At 38.3% G+C, this 27989-nt stretch overlaps 2 protein-coding genes across 4 annotated transcripts in view; one reads left to right on the forward strand and one right to left on the reverse strand.

Moving 5' to 3' along the window:
- The first annotated feature begins 1260 nt into the window (after positions 1-1260).
- dnajc17 (DnaJ (Hsp40) homolog, subfamily C, member 17) overlaps positions 1261-27989 on the forward strand; it is a 32936-nt gene continuing 6207 nt past the window's right edge. Inside the window, exons 1-10 of the mRNA XM_041971584.1 lie at positions 1261-1472; positions 5697-5766; positions 6912-6970; positions 7063-7150; positions 7386-7462; positions 8024-8141; positions 8819-8868; positions 10528-10605; positions 12178-12258; positions 13904-14023. Of these exons, the coding sequence (XP_041827518.1) occupies positions 1392-1472; positions 5697-5766; positions 6912-6970; positions 7063-7150; positions 7386-7462; positions 8024-8141; positions 8819-8868; positions 10528-10605; positions 12178-12258; positions 13904-14023 (822 nt within the window). The 5' untranslated portion in view covers positions 1261-1391. The remainder of the gene's footprint in view (positions 1473-5696; positions 5767-6911; positions 6971-7062; positions 7151-7385; positions 7463-8023; positions 8142-8818; positions 8869-10527; positions 10606-12177; positions 12259-13903; positions 14024-27989) is intronic.
- On the reverse strand, positions 19616-23811 carry LOC121630995 (cdc42 effector protein 3). Of its 3 annotated transcripts, none has more exons than XM_041971588.1 (4): positions 23225-23811; positions 22951-23094; positions 22003-22122; positions 19616-21751 (listed from the first exon to the last, which is right to left on the reverse strand). In XM_041971588.1, the coding sequence occupies exon 4, from the start codon at positions 21681-21683 to the stop codon at positions 21081-21083; it is 603 nt and encodes a 200-aa protein (XP_041827522.1). In that variant the 5' UTR covers positions 21684-21751; positions 22003-22122; positions 22951-23094; positions 23225-23811; the 3' UTR covers positions 19616-21080. The 3 variants fall into 3 exon arrangements, with proteins under 3 accessions (XP_041827522.1, XP_041827520.1, XP_041827521.1); XM_041971586.1 differs by having other exon boundaries at positions 22951-23098; XM_041971587.1 differs by lacking the exon at positions 22003-22122 and having other exon boundaries at positions 22951-23098.

Here is a 27989-nt window from a genome sequence, read left to right on the forward strand (position 1 = left end):
GCAGATCTTGACACTACGGGGTGTGAAAAAGAAACTACTGCTTTGTGGCATTGTGTGGGAACAACCACTTAATTCAGAATGTGGGTTTTTAGGGGGAATAGGAATAAGCCAAACACTATTTCTATCCCGGGACAGGAAGTAGAGATGGTAGCACTACAGGTACCATAACAACAGACCATATTTGAGTAATGTGAAAACATTGCTGATAGAAAATGGTAAATAGTTGTTTTATTGATTAGTGAATATATTTGTTGGGTCATTCACAAACTGGCAGTTGTAATTTTTATGGTTGCAAAATAATTTGGAAGGATTGGCTGCCTAGATGTGGTAGCCAATTCTGCAAGTGTGAGTCTTTGGTTAAATAGAGATGCAATGCTTTGATGGCTGTGTTGGACTGTTTGAAAATAACTTCGGTGGTTAAACTGTGGCCACCAGGGGGCGCCAATTACAAGCTTAAAAGTACATTAGGTTGTTTATATAGCAGATAATTTACATGGGTAGGTGAGCACTAAATGTTAGCATTTACAGAGCCTTAAAAAGTAATCCTAAAGGGAGCCTACAGTATTTCCATGGATAAACATTCTTCATTTGCAGTCAGATAAGTGCAATAATGGTACGATCAGCTTTTCAGCAGACACCAAATTCAACTTTTTTGCTGGGGTAACTTGTTGATAATAACAAAACTGCAGATTAGCAAAAAACAAACAAACAAACAAACAAACAAACAAACAAAAAAAAACGCATAAACAATCAAAGTGAGATTCAAAACAACCACAAAGAGATACAAAATAACCAGAAGTTGAAATAAATTTGACACAAGAGAGACTAAACAACAGGGAAGACAGCAAAACATCCATAATGTGACACAGAAATTAACTTCATGGCTTCAAAGAGATTAAAATAAAATCAGTATTACAAAGATTTGTAAATGTCCTTAATATGAGACACAAAAACAAGACACAAAATAATTCTAAACTGATACAAAACATATGTCAGACTCATGTTTGACACAAAAACACTCCCACAAGTTCCATGATTTAGTGTTGTTTGTTTATGGATAGGAAGTTGATGATTCAATATTTTACATGATTGAAACTTTAATGAACAAACAAACAAACAAACCAAAAAAACAAACAAACAAATAAATAAATAAAATGCTCAGCTAGTCTTTGAAACCACCACCTCCGCCTCTGAAATGAAATGGAACTACAAAAACTACATTTCCCAGGTAGGGAAGTACATCCTGGTTGAAAGATCGAATACGTCAAACTCACGCTGCCTGGAACCGGTGATCATAACAACAAGCTGGACTCCTAACATTTGGAAAACAGCAAAACATAAATATATAAGTTATTTTTCAGTGTTATTCCTGTAGCTTATTGGTGACCGAAATGTCCGGAAAAGCCAAGGATATCTTACAAATGGACCTATATGGTTTGCTCGGTATTGAGGGCACTGCTACAACGAAAGAGGTACGTTAAAGAGCTTGCTTTTAAAACCAGCCACACTTGTCAGAAGCAAACGACAAATTGCAGAAAGATGTTTTAGCCGGGTGTTTAACTCAAGGGAATTTCTGTGAGAAGGTATTATGTTCCCAGGCATCAGGCTAAGATAGCATGCTACTTTTAAGCTTGTATTAGTGTGTTTCTGCTGTCTTTGCGTGTAAATCAATGTAACTCTAACAGTCTTTTATAGGGGAAGCAAACGATCATGCAAATTAAGCAAGGGGATTTAATACCAGCAAGACTCCATTAAAAATAAAAGTCACAAATAAGACAAACCGGCTAAATGGCTAAATCACGCAGGTGTAATGCACAACACCGGCCACTAGGTGGAGGCGTTGCATCAGGCAACTCGTACATGGCAAGTTGTACATGATGTGCCTACCTGTTGCGAATGTAAAACAGCCACAGACGTTAAATCTATCCATCTACCCACCATCCCTATATTGTATCTTAAATTAAACTAACACAACTTATTACTCATGGTACAAGTTGAAAGTTGCATGATCCCATCTGTAAGAAATAGTGTATTTCTGGATAGGCTATTTTCAAAAGTTTACATGCTAAGTGACTTTTTTGCATACCATAAACCTTATTTTGCTTGAGCACATATTTTCAGTCTACTTTGAAAAAGGGATTTCTCTTTTCCTTCTCATCGTTATTTCAGAGTGGTTTACCATGGTGTCTTGAATCTTTCCTTTTTCCCACAACCACCTCTCTATCCAGAATCCCCTGGTCCTGAGGGAAATTAAAATTGCTGCCAAAAAGGGGGAAGAAGTTAATTTCTTAACTGGATTTCAAAGTGTTCTTTATCCCAGAGGATTATCCTCGAGGAAGTAAGCGGTTGTGGCTTGAGCAGAATTGAAACTACAGCCTGAGGAGGGCTGGTTCTGTGAGGTCTGTTGATGGTAGAGAAAGATAGCAGATTTGTGTGTATGTGTAGTACATTAAGTCAGTGTCAATCATATATGTAGAGACAGTTGTCATCAGCTAGGCCACTTTTCCCAGTTGTTTGGCCCACCACCCTATCACCACTTTCAAGCATGTGGTTTATCACACTGAAAGGGAAGAAGCTCATCCCGGAGCCTGTTTATGTGGGTTTAGCCACAGCTTGTAAAACATTGCTTTGACGTAGGGATCTTGATTTCTGCGTATCCCCTTCTAGTCATATTAAACACGTCTCTGTTATCACTGCTTTTGGCCTTTCCTCGTTGTTTGCTGGCTGAAAAATGCTGGGGAAACTGGCATGTCAGAGCTTATGATTTAATGACTGTGGATGATGGGGTTTGCTTTATAGTTAGTATTCAGAGAGGCTTTCGCTGAGGGCTAGCCACCAGAGTTGTACCTACCACAGATTGCTTGGTAAAACAATGTCAACAGCCAAGACCACACAAAATTTCTTGTGGTTTATTCAGCTACTCAAATTTTAATATACCTATTACCTAATGGGTTGCAGTGTTCACTAACAGCATGCCTGTATGATTTACTTACAGACCATGCAAGTGCACTGCGCTGCACTGAAGTAGCCTATTGCAAATGCATTGTACTCAGAAAGGAGTTACATTGTTAGATGGATTTAGAGAGCAAACACCAACATTTCAATTACAGTTTGATATCCTAATTTGGACTGAATTAATTTGCAGTATCATGCGAAGTTTGATCCAGGTAACAACCATGCTTATTCATGGAAAATCATTCACAGTTCCTCACTGTTTACCTACACCACTTTTGCTTATCCTCACTGTGTGAGCTCATATCTTCTTTGCCTCAGACCATACTCTTCTCCTTCTATCTTCCTGTTGTGTCTGCTATTATGTTCCTCCAGCTGGTAATGTTCAGTAAAAAGTAAAGCATTGTAATTAAGGAGGATGGGCCCATGGCAGATCGGGTATCTTATCAGCCTCACAGGCTAGAGCCCCTGATGGACTTGTGTTGTGGCTATACTAAGACCAGTTTGTCAGCTAAAACTGGCATCAAAGCCTGGTAATGAGGACAAGATGTGGGCATGCAGACTGTGGTAAGAGGGGATCACAGCGACACAGATAATCTGTTTTCACCAGGCATTGACCATTAGGCTACTGTTGTCTGCTGCTGCAGAATAGTAGCTTTGATTTTCTGACTCATCCATCATTGCAGTGAAACGCTGGAAATAGCAGAGGATTTTTCTACAGTTGGTTTGTCTCATATTTGAGACATGTAAAATTGGGATATCTGAATTGCGAAAGAAGTAGACAGAATAATTTTTCTCAAAGGACAGCAGCAGTGACTTCAAATGTTGAGCTGTTTTGTTTTTAGTGTGTAGGACTAATGGGCCCCAGGGCTTCCAGCATCAGTTAAAGCTTGCGTGTTATGGCACTGATGGGAGCAATCATGTATTACTTCACAAAACCACACAGAGGACACAGCAGAGGCAAGATATCATAACGGATGCTAGAGAGAGGGTTGAAGGGTGGGAAAAAAAAGAAATAGATGCATGGAAATGTAAGTAAGACAACTGTATGACAACCAGTTCAGGCTTTAGACTCGTTGTTTTACCCAGCACTCTCTACCTGGGTTGTTTGTGCCACAGTGGCTTCCATGATTGCTTTCTTGCCTTGTTGCTGTTGTTGCCTGACATGAACAGCATTTTGTTAAACTGCATGGATGAATGAGAAATGTTTTGAACATGAACTTGTGTATTCTTGTACCTTAGTAAGATGCTTTGGAGAGATTTAGACAATGCTTTGATGGCGTTCATATAGAAAAGGGGGAAAGGAGAAATGGACAGAGAGGGGCTAAAAATCGGGAGTAGGCTCAGGCCAACAGTAAGTATATGCATCTGGCTCCAGTCCACATCCCTGGGTTTCTCAATCTCTAGGAAGGTTTTGTTTGCCAAACAGAAAGACTAAATATCCCTTAATGATGTCTAGTCTTTTGCAGCCCTCTTGGTGAACCAAATTTTCATTTACCTTTTGGAACCTTTTGGAACTATAATCAAAGCTATCTAAACTTCTATCCAGTTTAGATAAAAGAAAGAGCTTGCAACATTTAGGAGTTGTCTGAGCCACAATAATCTCCAGGATTTACTGGAGGCTTGTTGAAGTCATGTAATTCTGTGGAGTTTTAACTCTCATGTCTTGGATGATGGGCTTTCAGCCTAATATGTTCATGTTGATCGTCATGGCGACTCACCTGATTTCGTTTTCTCTGAATTAAGCCCTCCTCCCCTGTGTGTTTTAGCTCACTTAGCTGCTTTAAAACATGCAAAATGTTGAAATATCTCATTAAGACTGGTGAGAAAGTCTACATCACTATAGAGTCCGTGTTTGGCTGCATGGGGTGAGTAAGTATTCAGCAGATTTATAGCATGCAATGATTATATATGAGCATGTGTTTTTGAAATTGCATGCTGAAAACTTTGGTGCTGCACTCTACAGCCCCCTCTGGTCTTCATGGAAAGTTTGCCTGCATCCTCTTCTTTCACCAAATAAGCAGATAATGAAAACCACCTTTTCATTTACTGGTTCCCAGAAGGACCAATGAATGGTTAAAATCCCAACAGGTGACCCACAGTTAAAAAATCAACTACAACTAAAATCTGATGTGAAATTAAATATATATGATAAAATGAAAAATACTTTATTATTCCCTGAAGGCAAATCATAACCGAAAGGAAATTTTCTAAATGACATCACAATATACCAAAATCTTGGATTTTTTTTCCCACTTTAATTCACTAAACTCTGCACAGCACCTGTCAGTTGTGTTTTAATATTAATAGTAGTAATCAATGTGTAAGCTATTGTAATATTTTCTGACATCTTTATTCAGGACCATTAAATAAAGATAAATAATTCCTGCTTTATTTATCTTACAAACTGGAAATGAGCCTGAGGACAGTAAGGGAAATCTCACGATGCAGAATGTGGCACAGTTATTTAGGGTAAAACAACAAAACAGATGATCAGACAGACTATTATTCCACTGAATACTATATTTAATCAGATTATTAACACCTATGCCATAATTTAAATGGAGCTGTCCATTTTTGTAAAGCCTTAGATTATTGGCCATTCAAGCCAGAATAAAGATAATCATCACAGTGATTTAGAAGTTATTTTTTTTAACTTGGCGAACAAATTGTGTGCACAAGTAGGTCATTTTTGGCATTTTCTGCTTCTCTTAACATAAAATGTTCCTGTATTTCCCTCGTAGATCAAAAAAGCTTATAGACAGAAGGCCTTGACCTGCCACCCAGACAAGAACCCAGACAATCCAAAAGCAGGTAAGTGAGCCAGTTATTTTAATTACGTTCTTTTTTCTTCACCTTACCTGCAATCAAAGCTACAGACCTTTGTCTTGTTCTAAAGAAAACACTTTGATTTAATTAAACACTGCAGCACTGGGACCTGCTGCTCCCACCCACTTTCTAGCCAAACATCACCAGCACCAGCGTTACACCAGTGTTTCCACTCTTCAGCCTGTTTCTAACCAGTGTGTCAACAACTAGGCCAAGAAAATTTCAGCTTTTTGTCAATGGGGGGGGAAAGGGGGGACCTTGGAAAACATGCTGGTTATGAGGTATGTTTTCAAGTGAGGTTTATGTGGTTTCTGGATGGTTCAGACAATTCCTAATTTTGTCAGGAAAAAACTGGGAAATTGGTAGGGTTAGGAGGTTGAGAGGCATAATACAAAAGCAGGGGGTCGGTTTCCCAGAAATGGAAAAGAAGTGGTTTGGAGGGCCTCAACACTTGAACCCGCATAAAGACAGATTTGGTCTCTATCACACGAGAGCAGAGTGAACGTTGGGACTTGTTTCCCCCCTGGGGAAAGTTGTATGCACTGAGGTGACTTAGGGGTCATAATTCTTCACTGAGTTGAGATACCTCCTACTATCCCTCATTTTCCTCAAACCCTGCATAAAGCGAATGATTAAACTAAGCTTGTATGATGCAGTGGTGTGCTGTTTGTAGGATGAGCTAGGGGGATTGGCCTCCTGGTGTCTGTCTGTATTGCTCTGTATGTGTTAGATAGTGGTGTTTACGACAGTGGCCTTTCAGGGAAGACGGATGGGGTCAGGCTAAGACAGTCTCCAACTTTTCATTGGAAGAAGCAGTTTCTCTGAGACTTGTGACAAATGTTTAAAGCATTAAATGTCTCAGCTGTGTGAGCTGCATGTCCAAACACCTTTTTAGATATTTTAGGTTCTTAATGCCTCTTTTGGAATAAGTGATCTTAACTTTTTTAAATTACTATCACCATCTCAGCTTCCTTTTATTTACCTAGTTATCAATATTAAATCTATTTTTTTTCAATATCTTTTATTTTTCTTTATAGTTAGTCTTTTTTAAGATTATGTTCTGCAAATATAAGATTCTTTATGTATTCAGCTGCAGAGTTTTTCACAGTTGTTTCATCTTTTTCTTCTAGCCGAGCTCTTCCACCAGTTATCCCAGGCTCTTGAGGTGCTAACTGATGCCGCTGCTAGGGTAAGACCAGAAATGTACTTTAATCTGTAAATTATCCTAATGCACAGCCAAACCAAAAGAAGATCCATCCTGATGACTAATGCTTTTTGCAGGCTGCCTATGACAAGGTTTGTGCTGCTAAGAAACAAGCAGAGGAAAGAAACAGGAAGCTAGATGATAAGAGAAAGAAAATTAAGCTTGGTGAGTCATTTTCCAAATCCGTCTCAAAGCTCTGATTTTACCACAGTATTAAAACTTGCTCATTGTTCAACACACTTTAGAATTAACACAATAACAACACTCTTAATGTGCTGAGAAAGCTGAAGATGATCTCTGAGAGAATATTGTTCACATTTTTGTTTTGGTTTTCCTATAAGAAGTAAAAGTTCACTATGGAGATGTTAAGGAGATATATTTGTGTGTGTCGTTACCAAAGACTTGGAGGCTAGAGAGCGACAAGCGGAAGCTCAGAGCCAAGAGGAGGTGCAGATCACTAGAACTCTTGAAGAAGAGGTAAGAATATTTGTAGAAGGTATGTAAGAAACGATAATACACTACATGTTAGAGTATGGCAAAAAATCCAAATAAAATAATAATACAGCCCTCAGCTGTGCACTGAAAACTAGGTTTTTAAGTGCATCCAGGAAACTCTAAAGCACGAGCAGGTGCTTTTTCACTCTGTTTTTCATCAAAACATGTTTCTGATTGAGTTGAAAATGCCAAAGACTTGGGTCGGGATCAAAGGCTCAAACTGAGAGAACTTTTTATTACCAACATATTATTCTTATCAGTAAGTACATTAGGTGATATTGTATGACTTAGTGGGTGTACTTCCATGATGTATCACGGCATTTGATTAATGTGTTTAATGCCTTTAATGTGAGGTGATATGCCTTATACAAGGAGGTGCATTATTTTGTTATGTTATGGTTATTATTTGAATGGAAACAAAATAGGTTGTGAAAAAAACACTGGAGATAGACTAAATTGATATATAATTTTAGTATGTGAATATATATCATCTGCAAAATTTGCATGGATATTATGTAAATCATGTGTGTCGCTTTCTGAAAGATTGCCCGCTTGAGAGAGGAGGGATCCAGACAGCTTGAAGAAGAACAGAGGCTCATCAGAGAGCAGATCCTGAAAGAAAGAGAAGCACAACAACAAACGGGAAACTACAGTCAAAAAAGTAAATTTACTTCAAGGATTTAACCATCACCAGACCATGCAAGTCTTGATTAATTAAACTGTTTCAGCGTGTAGTCATGCACTGCCATTATAAATTTAGTTAGATCCACTTGAGCCTTTTTAATGTCCTGAAACTTCAGCAGAGTGAACGTCCATGCTTCCCAGACATCATACTGTCAATCCAGCCACAGCAGCCACCAGGCACCTTGTGGTTCACCAGATATTATCCAAGTAATGAACAATAACAATTACTGAACTTGTATGAGAAGAGGTCTATTTTAGTTACTTGGCAGTAGCACACACTGGCAAAGAAATATGCAGAATACTAAACACGCACACATAGAAAGTCCATCACAAGTTTAACTTCTTGATAATATTTTTGCAGCAAAAAGCGACAGTCTTACAGAGCTGTAAACTTAACCTCTTTTTGTGGCTGAGCAGTTACTCATTCAAAGTCAGCACATTCTTTGAGCCTCTTCTATTTGCACGCACTCAGCCCTCCCATGATCAGCCCTCCATCTGCAAGAGCCATACATTTCCCTCCTGACAGCCATTTTTAAATTGCAGCCTATCTGCACGACTCCCCTGACTGCACTCTTGAGTACCATATTTCATTAAAACAGTTGTTTCTTTGTCTATTCACTTGACTGTCTCATCCTCCCTCATGCTTTTTCTCAGACTCAGGAGTGGAGAGATGTTCCAAAAGCAATGCAACTCCCAAGCTGAAGGTAAGGCTCACAGCTATGAAGCTTTAGTCATTGGACAAGACTGTGAAGGTGAGGGGAGGGGGTGTCAGGATTAACTCTGCAGTTGTTGGGAAAGAGAAGGGAGGTCCCACTATGATCAGAGGAACTGCTCCATCTGAGTGAAAATGCATGCAGAATCTCAGTTGGGGTTTGTTAGAACCTTTAGCAATTTGCTAAGAGAGTAGGCACAATGTCATCAGTGTATGCTAAGAAAAGGCTTATTTCATTTCCTCCTGGAAACAGCCACCTCTGCATCTTATAATGGGCACAAGGGATGTTAGCTAATGTGTTTGTCTTAAATCTAGTTTTAAAATTTGATGGCCATCTCATGCAGCAGTGTAATCCATTGCGTTTTTGTATTCACATAAAAACAAACAGGAGCCAGGCTGACAATCACAAATCACATTCATGGACATGTAAATGTTACTGCATGGATCTTTGAGGCTGTCAGGGTTCTTGCAATGAAATCATTAATGTTTTCAGATTTTTAAATTTTGTAATTCCACATCAAATAACTACACCTAATTTCCTTAGGCAGCCTGAAATCAAGAACCATATAGTTCAAAATCTTGTTCAAGCAAACTTGTGGTATTTAATATTTCATTTGTTTCTTAGGTAAAGGGAAAATGATTAATTCTCAAACACAGCAGTGTGCCACTGTTGTGGGCTAAAACCATAGACATCACATCATGTAAATACTTGTATATGCTTTCTGACAATTAATGGGTAAGAAAATTATAAGTGGTTCGAACAGACTGCTTTTGGAAGGAGACTGCACATTTTCAACAGTAATTACTGGTAAGAGATGCTGCATAGAAATTCCCAGAAATCCGGTTTCTCTGACAGTGAACAGAATGCTGGAGCTCTATCTGGACTGAGTGTTTGCCAATTATTGTATTACTCTCAGTAGTTATAGTAAAATTGGCTGGATTCTGCTGTGGTTTGCACATGGATATGAGAAGTTACACAATACCTGTTTTTAGGAGTACGGGAAATCACATCAGTATTTAACGAAAGGATTGGAAGTGAATAAAAAATGTGTGATAAATCATGTTCCCTTTTGCAGGGTAGTGACGGTGCTTCATACTGATGTTAGTCATTTAATTCTGTATCGGTAGAAAATGGCAAGCATCATGCTTTATGTAAAGACTGCCACAAGAGGCAGTAAGAGGAGCATTTCTCTACATCTGCCTATGACAGAGCAACGTGGACAACAGCCTGCCTTAGATTACATTAAATTCCTTTTTTTTTTAATTCTTTTGTTTTTTCTGGTGAGTTATAGTTAAACAGGTGATTCATCGTGCATTCTGTAGTTCAGAGGTCCATGTGTGCGGTTTCACCCAGTTGTTCAGCACCCTTGAATGTATAAATGAAAATTGACTGCAGGTCTTCCAGGTGGTTTCACGGTGATGTTCCAAGATCTCAACAACCATTTAGTCTTGATTTTTTTTTTTTTTTTTTTGTAATCTGTGTTTCATCAGAACCAAGCCTGTCTGGCACACTTTGCCTCCTCTGCAGCTGATTTTAATTAAATGTGCTCCATAGATTAGACATGATCATGCACTTTTTTTTAGTTCTTGAAAGCCCTTGTGGCTAATATTGACCTCTCCTTTTTCTCTGGTTGCTCTCTCTTTCTTCCAGTTGAAGTGGAAGTGTAAAAAAGACGACGAAATGAATGGTGGTTACTCTCAAGATGTCATTTTGAAACTCCTACAAAAGGTGGGCATTCAAAAAATGAATGGAGCTGTACTGTAGTACTTCGAGACTAACCATTTATTTACCAAAACACTCCAAAATACAAGAGGTATTTGAGGAAGCATCAATCTGCTTAGTGTTTCTACATGCAATTTCTGGAAAACTGGCTATATTTGTGTGCATTTCTTTACATATAATGTTATCACACTCTAAAATCAGGTATTTAGTAATGGACTTTTATCACTGTCCTCACTGTCCCAAAAGCAGAGCTTCATCATAGCAGACCAGCCCACAGAGTCCAGACATATTTGAGGTTTGCATGACATCAGTGCTGTAGATTGTTTACTCTTCCCCTTAAACGAGGCCCATTAAATTTTGTTGCAGTGAAAGTGCTGAGGGCAATGTTGTAGTGCCCTTTAAAAGCCACGCACAGCATTGTTTGCGCCCCTCTTACCAGGTGATTACGCATAGCCAAGGGAGGCTTTTGGAAATCTGCTCTTCTCATGCAATCTGGTACCACCTTCTGCCATGAGCTGCTACAAGGGCTTTTGGCGGGGCACAGGTTGGCCTGAAATGGGTGTAGGGCAAGTGTCAGTGACGTCAAGTCGACACAGAAAAAAGGCACTTGAAAATCTCTGCTGCACGCATGCATTCACTTTAGTCCCAGGTGGGAGGGAGTAAAAGCTGTGGAAAAACAAGTGTTGCTTTTTAAATTCTGAGGCAAAGGGAATACATTTTAGAAAAAAAAAAATGTTTGAGATGGCAAGCTCCAATGAGTGACAGTTAATGGTTTGGGGAAGTACAAATAGCCACTGCAGTGTGGGAAAATGAATATGGTTATGTGCGTGCATTTATGCTTACGTGTCTAGACTTGTGTACTTTGGCTGCTTAAAATAATAAATCTTTGTTTTAAGGGGTAAAAATATGTTAAGATATTTATATTTTATGAAATAGTAGCCTTTTGAGAGTCTCCTTTGTCACTGTTGGCTGGCTCCGGAGTGTCCTCAGTAAGCATGAGCGTTCCTGGACTTTCCAGTTCCCAGAAAGTTACATATTTCCAGAATGAGCTTCTTTAAGACTACCTCCCTCCTACTCTTTATTCCCAAGCCTATTTCTAGCAGTGCTCTAGCAGAGAAGAGGTTAATTCCAATAAGATGATAAGGTGGTTTATATCCTTTTGTCTGTTCCTCTATTGAACAGAAATAAATCCAATTCTGCTTTCCCTGCTTATCTTGTCAGCCAACCTATCTGTGACAAGGGCTTTTAATAGATATTTTCTCACTTCTTAGAGTTGTCAGAATAATTGACATCTTTTTTGGCTTCCTGTCTCCTTTGAGTTGCCACAGAAACCACAGACTTTCCCAAGACGCTATATGATTGCTCTGTGTAATATAAGTGGCTCAGGCCTAAACATATAAATCACAAAATGATATCCAAATGACTTTTAAATTCCAAGTCATATTCCAGAAATGAGTCTGCATATGCTTTCTGTTTTCACGGTAATGGATTGCACTGTGAAAGGAAATACTTATTTAAATGTTCTTCATCTTTCCTCTTCTTCCATTCGACTTTTTTTCCCCCTACGTTGTCTTTTAGTATGGGGATGTTCTGAATGTGATTGTATCAAGTAAGAAGAAAGGAAGTGCTGTGGTGGAGTTTGCAACTGTGAGAGCAGCTGTAAGTACCTAACATTTCTGTCCTTATTCTGCATGTTAAATAATAAAATCTCCAAAGGAGACATTTGAATGGAACCACTTTTGTTTACCACTTGTCTCAAACCCTTAGGCCAATTGCTGTGTTTCATTATTTCTAAGAATGACACCAGTCATAGACTTCCCAGCCTCAAGACAGTCTCTGACCTAAACGGATGTTTTAGTCATTTTCTGTTGTAGAGAAACATGCTGATTTAAACCATTGGAGTGAAGAACTTGAGTCATTGTTCGTGTTGTCTGGCTCCTCAGGCTTTTTGTCATGATGGTGCACTTTTTATTTCTTATTATTGTGGTTCCCTTTCAGCACAACATGTGGTTTCCTCTCAGAAAACATTTCTGCCAGTCTACTGGGATCTGGGCACTGGTTCTGTCAACTTTTCTTATTCATTTTGACCGGGAGAGATCCGGTTCGGTTTTTGTTTGCATATAGTTCTATACGAGAACCACAGAACCAAACCAGTTTCATGTCTGGAAGGGTTGTTAGTTTTCATGGTTTACAGTGCATACTCTTATGTCTGTGATGTTTTTATCTTCCTTTTTTAGATCCAACTGGCATTAAGCCCTGTCTGGAAATAAAGATTTTTAGTCCAGAATACTTCAAGTTATTCTTTGTTTTTCCTATTCTGTCAAAATGGCCTCAGTGTTGTTTCGCAAAAGTGAACCATGGTCTACAAGCCCTGTTCCTTTCCATCTTATGGCCTTTGTTTTTGGAGGTTTTCGTACATGTTTGATGCCATCTGTTGGAAATCCAATCAACAGCAGTCAAAAGAATTCTGGGATTTCAATCATTTTGCTGACATCACGTGCAGGTATAAGATGGATAAATTAAAATATTAGTAGAGTAAAAAAAAAAAAAAAGTTGCTCCTGTCACAGACAAATGTGTTTTTAATTAGTCAGCCAAACATTAATGATTGAAACAATAATGACAAAATAAAATTCGGTCCCAGGGAAGTCTGTCTGCACAGCACCCTGACTGACACATCCCAGATCAGCTCAGATGGACCACATTAACTGGTTAAACGGTTTATTCTAACCAATGCAAATACAAAAAGACTCGATCTGGCAACCACACGGTGTATTGAGAGATCCTCTAATCCCAGCTGTGTCAGGTAAAAGTTTGGTTGTGTGTTGTCAGTAATCCTCAACTCTACCACTGCAGCTCTGTACAGAAGGAATCCACTGAGCGTCCACTGACTTCAGTTCTTTAAGTAGGTGCAGAGCTCTGAACCTCCACGGTTTTGATGATGTTCTTAACAAAGTTAATCATGATGTGTAACTCCAGTACATCCGGTACAGCCATTTAAAATCACAGGATGAGATGGTTTACTTGACCTTTCATCCCTCTGAAGGTAAATTTGATTCTTTGAGCTGACAGTTTGTGAGTTTGTTGTTAGTTAAAGCCTAAAATAATGCTTATTTATAACATTCTGATGTTGGGATTGGTTGCTTTCGGTCACATTGTCCTCTTGGGTCATGGGAAATTATTAAAAAACTGTTTAATAGTCCAACTCTAAAATTGAAAAGTGAAACACAGTTGTAAGTGTGTGATTTAACTTCTATTTGAACATGTAAATATTAACAGATTTTCATTATTATTATTATTATTTAGGAGCTGGCTGTTAAGAATGAAAGTGGCCTGAGTGGTAACCCGCTGAAGATTTCGTGGCTTGAAGGACAACCCGTGGTTGTTACTACAACATCTCAGTCTGGACAGTTCACATCCTCACAGGTATTTGTATACATGAAAATGCATCACTGTAATTTCCTTGCACTTTCATAAAGCGTATCAGCCCTACAAAATCTTCTCATTTACCCGGCCTCCAACACAAAAACTGGCCACCCCACAAAGAGAGGTATGTAAACATTCTGAGATTTTACTTTTGTGTCAGTGGCGCAATATTGCTTCAGTGCTTGCACTCCTTTTGTATGGCCTTGAGCAGCATGTTTGGTTAAGTGGACCTCAATTTATTTGTTTTGGACTGTTGAGGATCTGGCCCGGCACTGGCACTGAGCCACTGGTTGGCCGCTCATTAGCGGAAATGTCCTGGGAGACCTCAGGAATGCTTCAATTCACACAGCATCCCAGAAGAGGTTGTGTGCAGTAATGGCAGCCTGGAACGTGAGACTATGAAATGTCCATAATGGGCCAAGTCAGTTTGTGTCTCTCTAGTGCTATTTATTATTAAGAGTCCTTTATTTTCTTATTCATTTATTTTTAATTGTTGGACATTTAATTGGTAATTTTGAATTAGAAATTTTGAACTCTACTAAGGATATAAAACTATAATAATATTACTGATTAAAGAAAGAAAAACTTTGGCACATTCTGTCATGTGTTCCACCTCTTGTGTTTTCTAAACTCAAATACTAAAAACTTCAAGTTTTTACTGTATGCTATATGACTCCAAAAGCACAATAACTGCTTTCCTGTCTAAGGATTGTTTGATTTTAGCTGTATCCACATAAAAAGGTTTTTGTTAATATAAAGTAATATTTTACCACACAGTCACCATTAAAACAATTTTCCTTTAAGTAATAAGTTCATATACATTTGCTCTTCAGTGGACTTTGTTCTTCTACTTTTCAGTGCCTACAGTTGCTGCTGAACTAGGTTTCACCCCACAAACTCTGAGGTGGTGTCAGACCTCCTACTCAGGGTTAGAATCTGAGACTGAGCCTGTACACGGGGACTTGTCATTCTAATCTTTTTAAATGTTGTTATAGTAAGTCTATTTGCTTTACTGACATCCAAAGCTGATTACCTCACCGTTTTTATTTTGATTTTTTTTGGCCCTGCACCCAAGAATGAAAACATTACTATGGTCGGGTAAATTTTAAATTGGTCTTGAATGCAAATACTCGTCACTAGAAGGCCCCACATGATGTTGTAGATATTTGTTGTTAGTACAAAGCTGCTTTGAGACCTGTGGACATGGGGGGATTTAAGAAATGGAAATAGATGTAATGATAAGCCAGGGCCGTGGAGGTCCTACTTCTCTGATTCTAACTGGGATCCAAAAATCTGATCCTTCCCTGGTGCCCCAGCGTCAGCCAGCTGCAATCACATAGGAGCAGAGTGGATGAGGACTTGCTTCTTTAACCTCATCAATCCAAACACAGTGCTCAGCAAGTCAGAGTCTTACTACAGGGAGCTTAGAGACACAGATGACTTCAGCCTCAACTTCAGTTCCATTTCTGTTTGGCTTAATAAATGACTCCGGAGCCAATGTGACAGGCTAATGAAGCAGGGGAGCCACAACACAAATTCCTCTTGAAGGAACATGAATTTAGGCAGTTTAATCAGGATTCAAAACAGCAAAGGCTTTTTCAAAATTACTACAACCATAAACCCAAAGATACATAAACAGGGTTGGTATTCATCTCAGTGTTACATTCTCCCTTCACCTAATCTTTTCCTTTTTTTTCTTTTATTTATTTTTTTGAAGAGCATTCTAGTTAAAAGCCCATTGTGGAGTCCATTAGAGAAACAATCTGTTACGTGACTATAACACCTCACTTCCTTGCATAACAAACCACAATCTCCTACTTTAGATGGTATCTTTTTTTTTACTTCCACAAAAGTAGAAGGACATCATGTCCTGTTTCTATTTGGTTGCTTCTTGATAACTATCTATCTGCAGATTGAATGTTTGCTTTTGCTCATTCATTTTGTCTCATTTTCACCTTTTGCCCAAATTCCCATTTGGTAAACTTTGTTTTTTTTCCATTTTAATTGTTGATTCTTATTTAGAAGACACAAATAAAAAAAAGGTGAATAGAAAATGTAAAAGTTAAAGAAGAATGCAACTCACTTTGTTCAAAGATCAAAGATTATCATATTAGCTGTTTCTGTCTGGGCTGGGACATGTTAAACCAGAATCACAGACAGTTGTTCTCACAGATATGATATAATATTCCGGATAGGACTCACTTCATCATCTTCTACTATGCCCTATAGTATTATTGGCTGTTTAGCTTTGTGAAAGAACACATTAATGTGACATAAACTGTTGTTGTTTTACATGAGGAGATACTGCAAGGGGCCCCTGTGTTGGGACTGGTTCTTGACCTCAGTTTAGTGTAAAATGGGATTTATCTAAAAAACTGGTTCATGGGCAAATGTTTCTGAAGTAGCATCCAAAAACTGGGTGTTCTTATTTACAGCAGAGCAAGTAATTTAATTTTACATTTTCATTTCAAAACAGAAAAAGTACAACCAGTAAATCCAATTTCAGCAGTTTGGGTAGTGATGTTTCTTTCAGAGTTGCCAAAAAGCAATGAAACAAAGACTAATTATAATAGAAATTTAAACAGATCAAATTCGTATTTACTCCACAGATCTACTGATAAAAAATCAGGAATAAATTATACTTCCAACTGCGTTTTTATTGGTATATTTATTATGCAGTGGTACTGTATATGGACTATTTGGTGTCATTTCAGGGGTGGAAAGGTTGAACTTGTAATGATGCAGAGTGTAGCAAAGCTGTTACCTTTTACTTGGTATACCAGAGTGCAATTTTTGCTTTGGTTTTTGGTTAAAACAGAGCTTTACATAAGCCATCCAGTTGGATGTGGATAGATATGTTCAAAGCACATACACTTAATTTAGGTTTGATGGAATTCAACCCTCTAAATGGGAAAGGATTCATGTCTTTAGATTGTTCTTTATCACTTTCCCCCTTCAAAATGGAGAAAACAGGAATGAAGCTTTTCTCATTCCTCACAGGGATTTATCACTGTGTTGTACAAATAACCAGTAGCGCTGAAAAGTACTTGTTTATAAGTAATCATTCTCTTTTTAGTTTTCTTAACTAATTTGTGATGTATAAGAAAATGTTTAGGCCGCAGAAACTGTATGTGAAAGAGGAATATTTACTTAGAGCTGCTTCAGAGTGACGGTTTACATGTGTGGTCATCTGTATTCATTCTACAGTCTCACTGATAATTCATAATTCCCAGACTCTCACAGATATGGAATCACTATCTATCTGTATGTTTTATTCCTGCCAGACCAGAATTGTGTCTCTGGAGGGATCATGCCACAATTAATCACCACATTCATGGTTTATTGCATAGTGTAACATAAAGTATTATTTATTTAAAATGAATCTGTCACAAAGGAATTAAAGCTGAGCTTTCCATGCCTGTCTCTTCCATCGAGAGCCAGAGTCATGGCAGTGTTGTCACGACACAAACCAGATGCAGCAGATCAACTGTTCTTGGATTGTTTTTCCAGTCTGCTGGTTTGCAAGTGCTTAAAAAGTCCACTCTAACCAAAAATATCGCTTGTGTCTGAATGAGATGCTTTGCACGTAGCCATGTTTTTGACATATTCAAACCTGGACTGAACCCTTTTCTGGTTTGAGAAAATAGCTGTTGCGGATAAAGACGAGGTGGGGGAATTATCAGGTTACAGCCACTTTAATAGAGGTTGGATTAGATTTATAAATCTTGCCTAAATTACTGAGCAAGTTTAGGGATTCAGCAAAGTTAGAAGTGCCACAATAACCCCAATTCCAAGAAAGTAGGGATGTTTGTAAAATGTAAGTAAAAACAGAATGCATTTACAATTCTCACAAACCAGTATTTTATTTAGTGTAGAACAAAAGAAAAAACACAAATGGTGAGATTTAGACATTTTACTAGTTAATGGAAAATATTAACTTGATTTGAATTTATTGGTATCATCTCAAAAAGTCAGGGCACTGAAAAGTTGGAAAAGTAATTTGTACTCAAAAGAAACAGATAGAGCAACATGTCACAAATTATCTTGATTGATAACAGGTCAGTAACATGACTGAGTATATAAAGAGCACTTTAGAGAGGCAGAGTCTCTCAGAAGTAAGATGGGCAGAGGTCAAACAATCTGCAAAAAAATATGATTGAATAATAAATAATGTTTCTCTATGTAAAAGTAAACCAGTATTGAATAACAACACTGATGAAAACATCTAATTACAAAATAACAAAGAAGACCCAGCTCCATGGAGGACAGTGGCTAGACCCAAGTACAGCAGCTGCTCTCCTCAGTGATTAAGAGAAGAGAGGATACTACACACTGGCAACATGGTCCTTGTTCCAAATGATTTTACATGCTTGATGCTAGAAATTCAATACGAGTTCATACTTTTTATGAAATGGTAAAATGTCTCTTCATATATTTGATATGTTTTCGATGGTATAGTTTGAATTAAATATTGGGCTGTAAACATAGAAATAATTAATTTAATTTTTATTTACATTTTACCAGCATTGCACCTTTTTGGGAATTGAACATTTATTCTTGTTTAACACCAGCAGCCAAAAAAAAAAAAAAAAAAAAAATTTTTTTTACTACCAGGTAACTGTTGTCTTCTCAATTTAAGACAGACGTCTGTTGTTATCTGTATGCTTTCCCAGGTAGTGAGCTGCGACAGATATATAGCACACAAAATATAATCGGTATTACAAAGTTCCCATTAGGGTCTAAATCAGAGGTGTCAAACTCCGGTCCTCAAGGGCCGGTATCCTGCAGGTTGTATTGTTTCCCTGATCTAACACACCTGAATAAAATCAAATGGATCCAACAGCTTCTTGTCAACTTCTTCACAATAACCTATTATTTCAGGCAGGTGTGTTAGATCAGGGAAACAATGAAAACCTGCAGGATAACTGCCCTCGAGGACCGAAGTTTGACACCTGTGGTCTAAAACAAGGTAGCACAGCTTATTTCAGTAGCCTTAGATTGTACTGGGAGTACTGTTAAAGTTGAAAAACACAAAATTTCTGAATATTCTTTATGACAAAGTAGAGAACTTTGGAGGGAGAAAAGTGGCACTAGATGTGATAATACTTAGTTTGAACAGTGCAGACAAGATCATTTGTTCTCAATTACATGTTTTTTTGTTCTCTCATCACTCATGTGGATGAACACTTGTTGAGCAGAAATTTATTTGGTTCCTCACATAGAACTGTGATGAAGTAGTCAAAGTCCAAGACTCTTGTCTTCTGGGAGGCTTTTGTAGGAAAAATTGGGAAGAAATTAAGTTTTTTTGTTTGCTTACTGGCACAAATATTTGTTTCTGTAATTTCTGTATGACATTTCACAATTGTTCCCTCTCCCATGAACAAAAGTTGCTTTGAATGGGGTCGTTGTAGCTGAGAAAGGAACGCAGTCCACTGTGAAGTCTGTGTGGCTAAATAGCTCTATCTCCTGGTTATCCAACACACCGTTATCACACCCATGTCTTTGTGACTCAGGTATGCATCAGCAGCTCAAAGTACACAAGCCAGAACTTTCCTCATTTCCAAGTTTATTGTATAACAGTATTTTGGAGTTGTATTACATCCTTCATGACATGCTTGAAAATCTTCCCAATCCCATGCAGTCTGGGAATTTGTCTTTTTCTCTTTTTTTTTCTTACTCAGAATCCAAAATGATACCTTTTAAATCTTAGAAATGTTTCACAATGTGCTATTGTCATGATGTATACATGAGTTAAAAATATCCAGTTTAAAATGGGAGATGCCAAAACATATAGTGCAGATGTGCCCACAAACATTGCTGTTTCTGTTTGGACATACATAGATTTCTAAATCTTTTGCTTGAAGTGGGATCTTTGTGGTTTGCAGCATAAGCTTTCGGACACTTAGGAATTCAGCTGCTTGCAGGTTTGTCCGCCGGCCCATTCCGTACACCCCCACTGAGACAGTGTTCTGACACTCTTGTCTCAAGACCTGATAAAAATGGACCAAGCTTATCTGCATAATTCTCAGTTTGACCACATGAGCAGTCATACACATACCAGTGTGCCAGGTTATGTGAGATGCAGCATGTATGTCTCCCGTGTCAGGGGTCTGTTTGTTCAGAAGGTAGTGTTTAAATCCTCATCAGGATTTCTGCTGTAGTAATGGATGTCTCTGGTCCTCCTCCCTCGACACCCCCTGCATATGTGGAAGTATTATGTTACCCGTTACCACTTTCCTTTTCGTGCGCCACTCACTAGAGCATCGGACTCTGATTTGCAGCTAAGAAAACAGCTTGCTCCAGTATGTTTTTTTTTTTTTCTTCCTCTGAGGTTTTGGACCTGTGGCCTGGCTTGGTGTGCTGCCCAACCTGCCACCACTGGCTGGCTTTCATTGGAAGCAGAGCTAAGTGTTTGTTTTCACTGTACCGTTGGGAACGAGAGATGGGGGGTACCTTGGTCTACCTTTCAGTGGGGCCTCTGGGATGCGTGCGGAGTTAAAATTGCCCTCTGCACACAATGGATTGGCAAGAAAACCAAGAGCCAAGACATCACAGCTCGAGGACCTTGGATTCCAGCCTAAACTTCTCTTAAAAGAAGAAAAAAAAAAAAGAAAAATAAAAAAGCACAGCAGTCTGAAGTCTTAACAGTGTGGTTTGAGCGACTACAAAACCAACACAGCAATGTTAAAGAAGTTGAAAATGCTCAGCTCAAAGCTGGACATCAGGCAGTGCTCAATTATTAACTTTAATATTGTTTCTCCCTTTACAAGTGGTGAACATTAGCAGAACCTTAACTTTCTGTTTGTCTTTTTTAAACAAGCTTCTGTCATTTTTTAAAGGATAGTATTACAATTACATTTTCTTCTGCACTTAAAAAGATTAAGATGTTGATTTCTAACTGAATCACAGAGATGCTCTAACAGTAACCCATGCTTAAGGAAATGGGCTTTGTTTTTTGTCTAGTTTTTTGTCCCCACAAGGAGTGTTGAGTTACATTTCCTCTCTATATTGCAAATATCCAGTAAGATCTCCTTGTGATATTTTAATAATTTATCTTTTAGTTGTGTAGTTTGTCCATCACCTGGAGAACATCATCCAGGATCGAAGGGCCGAGGTCAAGGCTGAAAGAAAAGCCACTGTCCTCCTCCTTTTGTCCAGCAGGTTTATCACCGCTCTCTGTAAAGTCTCCATCCTTCTCTGAAATCAGGCAGTCTCGCCCAGGCCTGTGTGCCTGATTGGAAGCAACTTTATTCCCCATTTGGTACCCTACCTCCTGTCCCAACATGTCGTCTCCTTCATCACTGTCCAGCAGTGGCATAGAGCTGCACTTCTTCCTCTTCTGGTCCACAGACCAGTCAGGACTCGATGTACCCTCTATCTCATCCAGATTCAGACGGGGGGGCTTTGGAGGTGGCGAGCAGGCCAGGAAGAGATTCTGCTCACTCTGTGAGCTTTGAAGCAGAAGGCTGTGACCCATCTTTAGGAATGCCAGATCTCCAAAACTGTCTGTATTGGCATTGTTTCCAATGTGAGAGATGTGGCGGAAATCTCCCAGCGGTAGACTAATCATGTTGACAGACAGCACCTCCCTTCGCTGGAAATACCTGCTGGGCCAACGACTAGAGGATGGTTTTCTATGCAGTGATGTTCTAAGTGGCATGTTGGCAGATGTGGTTTCACTCTTGGTATTCGTCCCTATCTTCTTACAGCTTAAAATTGCAATGCCATCTGCAACAAAACATGACAAAAGAAAAAATGATTCTTTCACAAATGATAGTTTAAAGCTGGTCCGTTCTTCTGCTTCTTTGGTTATTTATCTGTCAGTTTGAGAAATGTCAGCCATTGTTTGGAGACTGCACCTGTTGCAACTGATTGCAGTTTAATGAAATTCAGCATTATTTGGCTACAGAGGGATTTTACAACAAAGCTTTGAAGTCTTCATTTATAAATGTTTACTTTCTAAATCTCTTGTTTCTTACCGTAAGTACAGGTGTGGTCTGCTGTATATCCTCCAGAGGAAGTCTATTAATCTACTCAAGTCTTCCACAAACAAAAGCAGACAAAAATCTCTTCACACTTGGATTTTATCCCCCTTAGCTCTGTCAAAAAAATCACATTTTTATTTTTAATATTTTTGAATCACGTTTGTAGTTTCCAAACAATACAAATAACTGGCGAGCGGTCTGTTTATTGTGCTGTTGTGTGAGTTATGTTCATGCCTCTAGATGTGGAATACAAAAAGGTTAAATTAGATACTGCTGTTCCTTGAATAACATCACACTCAATGCACTGTATTTTAAATTCAGTCACCTGCTTTTTAATAAATTGTGGTGCCAACCACCAACAAAAGTTGCAACACAGTAACCCTTCCCATGAAATTCAAACTTTACCCTTTTGTGTTTCGTGACATGTAATCATTTTATTGACTTAAACAGGACTGTTCATCAACTCAGGCATGCCAATTAAATCTGCTCAACCTCCTCTAACAGCTTTGCCCACATTAGATCTGTATTCGTGACTTGAAACACTCTTTGTAAATTTGTTAGCCACTCCAACAAACATGCTTTGTTGGCCTGTAAAGGTTTTATCAGCACTTTATTAACAGCGGGAGATTGGAGAGCGTGGACACAACAGCATTCCTTTTCAAACATGTCAGTTCAACCAAGGAGGAGTCTTAAGATTTCAGCCACAAGTGAAATATTCAGGAAGCACTTCACGGTCAAGTAAAAACTACAGAAGCTCATTAAAACAGATTGGCCAAGAAACACAGTAGAAATAATCTTCCTGTATGCTTGCATTAGTAGCAGGTTTTTTGAGACATAACTTTTCTAAACTGCAGATTTAAAACATTTCAACATATAATTTCATACAGTTATTTTAGTATGGCTCCTAACAATAACATAGATAAATATTGAGCAAATTTTTACCTGTATATGGAGAAAATCCAGGATTTTAGAATCCCACACACCCGTCTCTGTCCGGAATCCAGGAACCTAGGCTGAGTCTACCTGCTCTCCCTGACAAGCTCTTTCTTGGCATGATGGGACTTGCCAACAGAAGAGCTCATTACTCTGCCTTGAAACAAGGAAACAGAGTGAGTACAAGTAATCTACTTGTTGTTGATTTAACTTCAGCTTTAACACTATTGTATTCAAAATGCTCCGTTGCAACTTAAGATATTGTTGAGGAACAGCTGCTTACCTGTTGTTTGCTTTGATGAGTGTTTTCAGGTCTTGGACATTTGATCCTTTTTCAGTGTAAACTCACACTTGGATTGCAGAATGCTCTCCAGGTGTGTTGACGGTTAAAGTCCTCCTTGCGTAAGTGATGAGCCAGTGGAGGTCAGAGTACAAAATACATTCCCGGTGAAGGCTTTGCCTCACCTTTTTTTTTTTTTATCTCACCTTTTGATAATATATATTCAAAGACATCCCACTTTAAAATCTTCTCCAGCTGATTGGCTGCACTCTCACCTGTGGGAGCGTGGACACACAGTGGATTTTTATCTATATAATGTATAGAAAAGAATGAAATAGTGCACAGCTTATTTCAACTGTGCGTGAGTACCTCTGAAAGAGGGGCAGAGTGAGAAAGATTGAGTATGAAAAGGTTTGAGAGTGTTCACTGATTGTGTCCTTATCTAGAAAAAAGGAAGTTGTGTCGGTGTGCAAACAGGTCAGCCACCCAGCGGAGGGGGTTTAACTGATCTCTAATCTCTGTGGTATTGTCCGTATGCTCTGCTGGTTTCCTGATTTCCTGCTTGCTGTTGGCTTGTGTAAAGCCCGGCAGTTCAGCCCACTCCACAGGCTCTTCTGCCTGACTGGAGGCCTATAGCTTCTCTATGTAATCAAATCACACATAGACATGTATGAGCAGGCAGAATTTCACAAGAGAAATAACTTGTTGCAATTCTCACGCCTCCAGCATGTTGTCTTTGCCATGGAATGCTACAGCGGTACAGATCTGTAAACTTCTGTCAAAGCAGCAACCTGCTCTTTTTCTGTTGTGTGAATTTGCATGCACATTAAAAAGGTTTTGGTTAAGATGGGCTACAAGCAGATAGTCCTCACTATTTTGATTTTATCAACAACCTGTGTCCTCATGTTTCAAGAGAATGTGTTCTTGGAACTTAAATCTGAAGAGTGTGAGATATATACTGTTTTTCCAGTTCTTTCAAATTGATCCCATAAACAACAGGTGGGCTTCCTTATCCTCACTTCTTTTCCTGTCCTCATGCAAGCAGTCCACAAGACCAGACACAATTACTCGCACATATTAAATTCCCATAACATTTATTCAAGTTTGAAGGATAACATTTTTTAACATTTCTCTTGGAAACCTCTCCTCCTTCCACCTACAACCACAAAACAATCAGGATGATATGTCTCCCAGCATATCTGAGTTATCTGTGGTATTTGGAAATGACCTCACAAGACCTGCTTTCTGACCAAGGTTGGGCTCACTCTGATAGTTGTACTCTCATGCTATGTAGCCTCTGGGCTGATGCGTTTAGCCTGAACTGCTTTTCTGTATAAGCCTCTTTTCTAAGGCTTGACCATAGCGGACAGTGTGGTTTGATGCAACTATGCCGGGTCTGAAATCTGGGATGCTGCATGTTTTTGTTGTTGCAGAAGAAAAAGTGCTTCCAGATATTGCTTTGACTGGAGCTAGAAGTCCAAACTGAGTGGATAATACATCTGCTCCTTTGTTGTGTGTTTCCAGCTTCCTCTGTATTAAGGTCCTTACACAGCTAGCTCTTAAACTAGATTTACTGCATGCATTGTTTGAATCTTTTAAATGAAGAATAAACGTTGGATGATGGCTACCATGGTGCATAGGATTTTAATAAATTTTAATTTGTACTATATCCATAATTAATACCCAGATTATGAAAAAAAATCATAAAACTAAATAGGAAATTAAAGTTGCATCATTTGATGCTTTGTCTGTAGTAGCTGTCCTTTTATCGGTTCTTGCAAGAAATTCGTCATCAGTCTGTTGTTGCCACGGTCTCTGAGGTTATGACTCAGCAGGCTTTTTGACAGAGCGCCAACAGAAACTTGCCACTGTTTAAAAAAATGAAAAAAAAAAGGGGAGCCGACAGTTGTGTGACGTATTCAGTAATGTAACACCTGGATTTTGATGTCAAAACACTAAGTGGAGACTCATCAATACATGACAAAGCTAAGAGCTTGTAATCAACACCATTAGGTCATGTGGTAAGGAGTTGGCTAGTATGGGTAACACCAAAAGTGTTTGATGAGGTAATAAATGGTAATGGATAATGCTATGAAGATGTAAAACAGCAATGTTAATAACATATTATACCAACCTACTTTTAAAAAGAGGCTGAGGACTTTGGGCTGAAGGAGGTTTGAAGGGTTAGATCATTACCTAAAGTAGATCACAATCTGCATGCCCCTTGCTTGGCGGTGCATTTAATCCCAAATCAATTTAAGTGAAAATGATCTATTTAATTGGTTTACCTCACTGTCAAATAAGGTTGTTTTTTTCTGAACTGTTTAAATGACAAAGCCAATGAGGTAGCGCTAGAATATAAAAGCTCAAAAATACATAAAACAACAACCTGCAAAACAGAACATAAGGAATAAATATGTACATATATACATATCTATAAATAATTCAATAACTAATTTTGCAGTATAATTCAAATACACATTTCATTCATCTCAACTACTTCCCTCCCCTCCTCATTAGCATGGTTTGCTTGGGCCTAAATGCCTCTTTTACCTCCCCTGTCTTGCCAAGAAGACAACAAGAGGTTAGTGCTGCCATTACTTTGCTGAACATCACATTTTACACACTTTAGAAACAGAATAAAGTAGTAATAAGTATAAAAAATGGTGTTTGTTAAAATCTGCTAATACTAATTAAAGTTCTCTTTTACACAGGGAGGATGGCCAGTCCCCCTCTGCAAACAAACACCAAAACATTTCACTATGTTCAGTATTCTAATAAAAACTATCAATTAATCTGTATGCTTTTTAAATTAAGCTCTGCCAATCATTCACTTAACATGTGTATGACAGTTCAGCTATAGTGACCTATGTCACCCCTTAAGTCTGGACTCTTCTAACATAATGTGACCCTCACATAGCCAAGATTACAGAGGTCACCATTTCTGATAGCTATTAGAATGTGTGACTTTACTATACCTGCATTATAATGAACCCAGACTTCAATAAAAGTGTTTTCAGAACTTTGCTCGTCTTTTAAGACGTGCATGCAGAGAAAGATTTTGGTATAACACCGGCCAGGCCATATCTTTGTAATTGGATTTCCTGAACTTGTAAAAGTGCTTCAGTGAACTTGTAAAAGTGTTTTGCGTCACTGTAAAAATATTTTTAGTTGCACATATAAGTTTGCAAGTTTGCATCATAGATTGTAAAAGTGTTTCACGTTTTGTACATTTTTTTTCTGAAATATAAAGTGTTTTAGTCCTTGGTAAAAGTGTTTCAGCATTGTACTTTTGTTTTGTAAATATTTCAACGATGTAAATATGTAACGTTAAAATTGAAGTGTTTTACTCGATGTAATGTTGTTTTTCATTTCCTGGCCACCGTACAAATGTATGCGAAAACACATTAGATATTAGTACATATTTTCTGACATATATTAATGCAATGCTTGTTTCATACAGAACTGGGTCACATAAATCAGGGGGAAAAAAAACAAATAAACAAACAAACAGTGGAGTGTTGTTGGATATACATACATACATACATATATATATATATATATATATATGAATTGGAAGACATTGGAACAGAAAGAGCATTCTAGGAAGCATATTCATTCTCGCCGTCTCTATCCTTCCTTAGTTAGTGACAGTGGCAGGATGACCCATATACCAATGTCTCTTTTAATTTCTTGATTCATGATTTGAGGAGAGTAGTTGACTAAGTTTTTGTGTGAGGAAAACCTCAAGGTATTTAAATCCCTGTTTTGGTTTCCTAAGAGAGACTATATGATCTAACAGAGAGGGCCAGTGTACAACTATAGCCTTGGATTTGTTTGTGTTTACTTTGTACTGCTATACTTCACCATAATCATTCAGGGAATATAAGAGGGCTGGTATAGAGGTAGTAGGGTTTTCTAACAGCATCTGAATATCATCTGCAAAGAATGTTAGTTTATGCTGATTGTTTCCATCATCAGTTATTGCTTGTATATGTGGGTTGGCTTTCATTAGTTCAGCTAGTGGTTCTATGCTAAGTATAAATAGGAGTAGCGATAAAGCATCCCTCTGGCGGGTACCATGTCCAAGGGGGAGAATTTTTGTACAGTGTCCATTTACCCTTACTCTGACTTATACAGTATTTTAATCCACTCAACAAACCCATCATTGTAGCCCATATAGCTGATGGTACTTGGCAGGAAAGTCCAGTTTACCCAATCGAATGCCTTCTCAATGTCTAAGTTCGATCATGAGGTTTGATTTCTTCTTTGTGTTGCTCTCTAATATAGGTTGCAAAGTCCTCTGCAATATCTTGTGGTTAGGTTAACATCTGGCCACTATTTTGACATTCTGTTTTAAGGGCAGTTTTTACAGAGGCTAGCAGATGACTTGATCTTTTGCCTAGTTCAGTACACTGAACTAGGCAAAAGAGCTCCCTCTGCTTTGTAAGATAACAGATCATTCAATTTGTGTCTCTTTTCTTTTAGGGAGTTCAGTATTTCTTGGCCTTCAGATTTTTGGTGTTCTGCCTCTCTTTATTACCCTCTCAAATTCATTTTGTCGAGTAAGCCTCTTTTTTTTCATTCTGGATGATAGGGCAATGATCATTTCCCTGATTACTGTTTACCCTTAAATACCACTCCCATAATATGGAGAGGGATACTGTGCCATTATTATTCAAGGCTATGTATTTTCTTGATTTTTCACATCTTTCTTGTTGGAATGTTTCATGGTTTAACAATGAGACATTAAGTTTGCAATATCTGA

This window comes from Melanotaenia boesemani, chromosome 20 (genome assembly GCF_017639745.1).
Source record: "Melanotaenia boesemani isolate fMelBoe1 chromosome 20, fMelBoe1.pri, whole genome shotgun sequence".
Classification (NCBI taxonomy): domain Eukaryota; kingdom Metazoa; phylum Chordata; class Actinopteri; order Atheriniformes; family Melanotaeniidae; genus Melanotaenia; species Melanotaenia boesemani.